At 60.0% G+C, this 2847-nt stretch overlaps 1 protein-coding gene across 1 annotated transcript; it reads left to right on the top strand.

Annotated features, from left to right (window-relative positions):
* Positions 1 to 688: 688 nt before the first annotated feature.
* Positions 689 to 2847, top strand: LOC125510161 (thaumatin-like protein 1). Its single transcript, XM_048675258.2, has 2 exons — positions 689 to 1681; positions 1805 to 2847. Exons 1-2 carry the CDS (start codon positions 909 to 911, stop codon positions 2049 to 2051), a joined length of 1020 nt encoding a protein of 339 aa, XP_048531215.1. The 5' UTR covers positions 689 to 908; the 3' UTR covers positions 2052 to 2847.

Raw genomic sequence — 2847 nt, forward strand, 5'->3', positions numbered from 1 at the left:
TAGGACTACGGTTGAACATGAACATTTTGGTGTTGCAAATTTCGGCAATTTCGATGTTGTAAATTTTGCTCCAAGCCAACATTGATGCCCTAAAATAGAGCATCTATTGGATCAGGTTTTGAACTAAGCATGCGTGATGATGCACGCGCGGCATACAGATACAGGTCACGGGGGATGTCGGCACCGAGCTCATCGGAGAGAAAGGACGTACACACGCGCTCGTCAGTGAGATTCTGCGGCCACGAGTCCCACCCACCCCACCCGCGCGCGGTGTGTCCGTCCCGGGAACGACGACGAACCCTGGCAGACGCAGAGGCAGACTGGCTCCCCTGAGATTCATCTAGCTACCAATGCGCGTCGAGCCGTCCACCGAGATTCGCCTCATGCATCTCTCGTGATCCGAAGCAAAAACAAAACACATAACTTGATCTCATCAATCAAATTAACAAATCATCATTTTAGTCGCTTGAAGTTACTGCAAAGACGTACGAGATCGCAGAGACGGCGTAAAGAAAACAGAGTAAAAACCGAAAGTAATCATGAGTAATCACTTAGCATGTGGTAGCACAAAGAATCTGGCAGGCGACACGGACAACCGGCACTGCCCGATGCTCTCCTCTCTCTCTCATGGCGCACAGAGGAGGAGTAGAGGACAACCTGTTGACCGCCCCCGCCACCACCACCGTCCATCACGAGCCTCCAGGTCCAAGTCCACCACTGTCCCCGCTCTCTCTCACGCTAGCTCTCTTCTTATAAACCGGCCGCCACATGGTTGCGGCCGGCATTGCGCGCATACCACCGTCCCGACCTCCATCGAGCTCCTCCACTCCACCTGAATCCATCAAGCAACCCTACTCATCTCCTGATCGATCGACCATCTTGCTCCATCGCCGGCTGCTGCTGCTGCAATGGCGGCAACGACTCGCGGGCTGATGCTCAACATCTCCTGCCTCCTCCTCTTTCTGGGCTCGCTCCTCCCGGGTGCATTGTCCACTACGTTCACGCTGACCAACTCCTGCGCCTACACGGTGTGGCCGGGCCTCCTGTCCGGCTCGGGCACGCCGGCGCTACCCACCACGGGCTTCGCGCTGGCGCCGGGGGAGTCGCGCGCCGTGGAAGCGCCCTCGGCGTGGTCGGGCCGCATGTGGGGCCGCACCCTCTGCGGCACGGGCGCCGACGGGCGGTTCGCCTGCGCCACCTGCGACTGCGGCTCGGGCGCCGTGGAGTGCGCCGGGGGGGGCGCGGCGCCACCCTGCTCGCTCGCGGAGTTCACCCTCGACGGCTCCGGCAGCAAAGACTTCTACGACGTGAGCCTCGTGGACGGCTCTAACATCCCCGTGGCCGTGCTCCCGCAGGGCGGCAGCGGAGAGGGGTGCGGCGCCACGGGGTGCCTGGCGGACCTGAACGGGCCGTGCCCGGCCGACCTGCGGGTGGCCGGGCCCGACGGCGCCGGCATCGCCTGCAAGAGCGCGTGCGAGGCGTTCGGGCGGCCCGAGGACTGCTGCAGCGGCGCGTTCGCCGGCGGGCCCGAGGCGTGCCGCCCGTCGGCCTACTCCATGTTCTTCAAGAACGCGTGCCCGCGCTCATACAGCTACGCGTACGACGACGCCACCTCCACCTTCACCTGCGCCTCCGGCACCGCCGCCTACCTCGTCGTCTTCTGCCCCGCCGCCATGTCCAGGTAACTCGTCCATAAACCATTCGTGCATGTGCATGCATACGTACGTACGCGGCACAAACCTTGTCACGTCCAACAACACATTGCGTACTAACTAATGTTTGGCTTTGCCAAATCGTGATGCAGCCTCAAGTCGTCCGTCGTGAGCACAAGCACGAGCACCACGCCGGCGCTGCCCCACGTCAACGACACCGTCTCCTACCTGGGCCGTAGCCGCGACGCCGGCAGCGGCAGCGGGTGGCAGTACGCGCGGAGCTCGAGCCAGGCGTCGTCTTCAGCGCCGAGCCCCTTCGCCATCGCGGCGGTCGCCGCGCTCACGTGGCTCTGCGGCAGCAGCGCCGGGCGCCACTGGCCGCTACTGTCTCCGTCCTAGCTAGCTAGCGCCATGCATGCCAGCACACGGCACGGCACCGCCCGGCGAGGTGCATGCAATGCAACGCAACAGCCACATGGAGATGGAGCCGACAGTTTGACCTCGCCTCGGGCCGTAGTGGTAGCATCACCTGTATAGATTATTGTAGCGAGTCTGATTTAGCAAGCAAGCAAGCAACGCGGTGGAGAAATTGTTTTGAATCGAGCCGCCACCCAGATCGCAGCAACCAGCTCGCCATTTGTACTTTTTTACTACTCGTATCAGATTGGAGGAGAGAAGGGGACATAGGCCAGGTGGGCCGGTACCTTCATCACATGGTCGACCATGAGCTCTGCAGGCAGCACACTGCAGAACCCAGATGTGGGCGACGTTCCCCATCTCGAGACAGACGTGACATCATCGGGGTCACGAGGGATCAGTGCAAAGGTGGCCGGCCTTGTTGGCTACTGCTTGTCCGTCAGGTCAGGTCAGGTGGTGCCAAATTGCCAGTTAGCACGCGCAGCTGCACTGTGGGAGCTTCAGTCGCGCATGTGTCTACTTGCAAAAAGGAAGAACCATATGTGTCCTCCGGCTCTAGCTAGATAGATTCTGGTGAATCTTGGCCCAAAGTTGCATGTTGCTCCATCTTTTTTTTCGTACGCATCTTCTTCTTCTTCTTTTGATCTGTTTTGTAATCCAAGATCCTATATGTTTTGATTAGATTCTTGTGGAGCCCCTTGTCGGCTCCAAATGTGGCACTCGCAGATCCCCTGCAACTTGGCCTCGCTACCTCCACAGCAACATTATAATGCACATG

This window comes from Triticum urartu, chromosome 5A (genome assembly GCF_056163025.1).
Source record: "Triticum urartu cultivar PI428250 chromosome 5A, HENAU_Tu73, whole genome shotgun sequence".
Classification (NCBI taxonomy): Eukaryota; Viridiplantae; Streptophyta; class Magnoliopsida; order Poales; family Poaceae; genus Triticum; species Triticum urartu.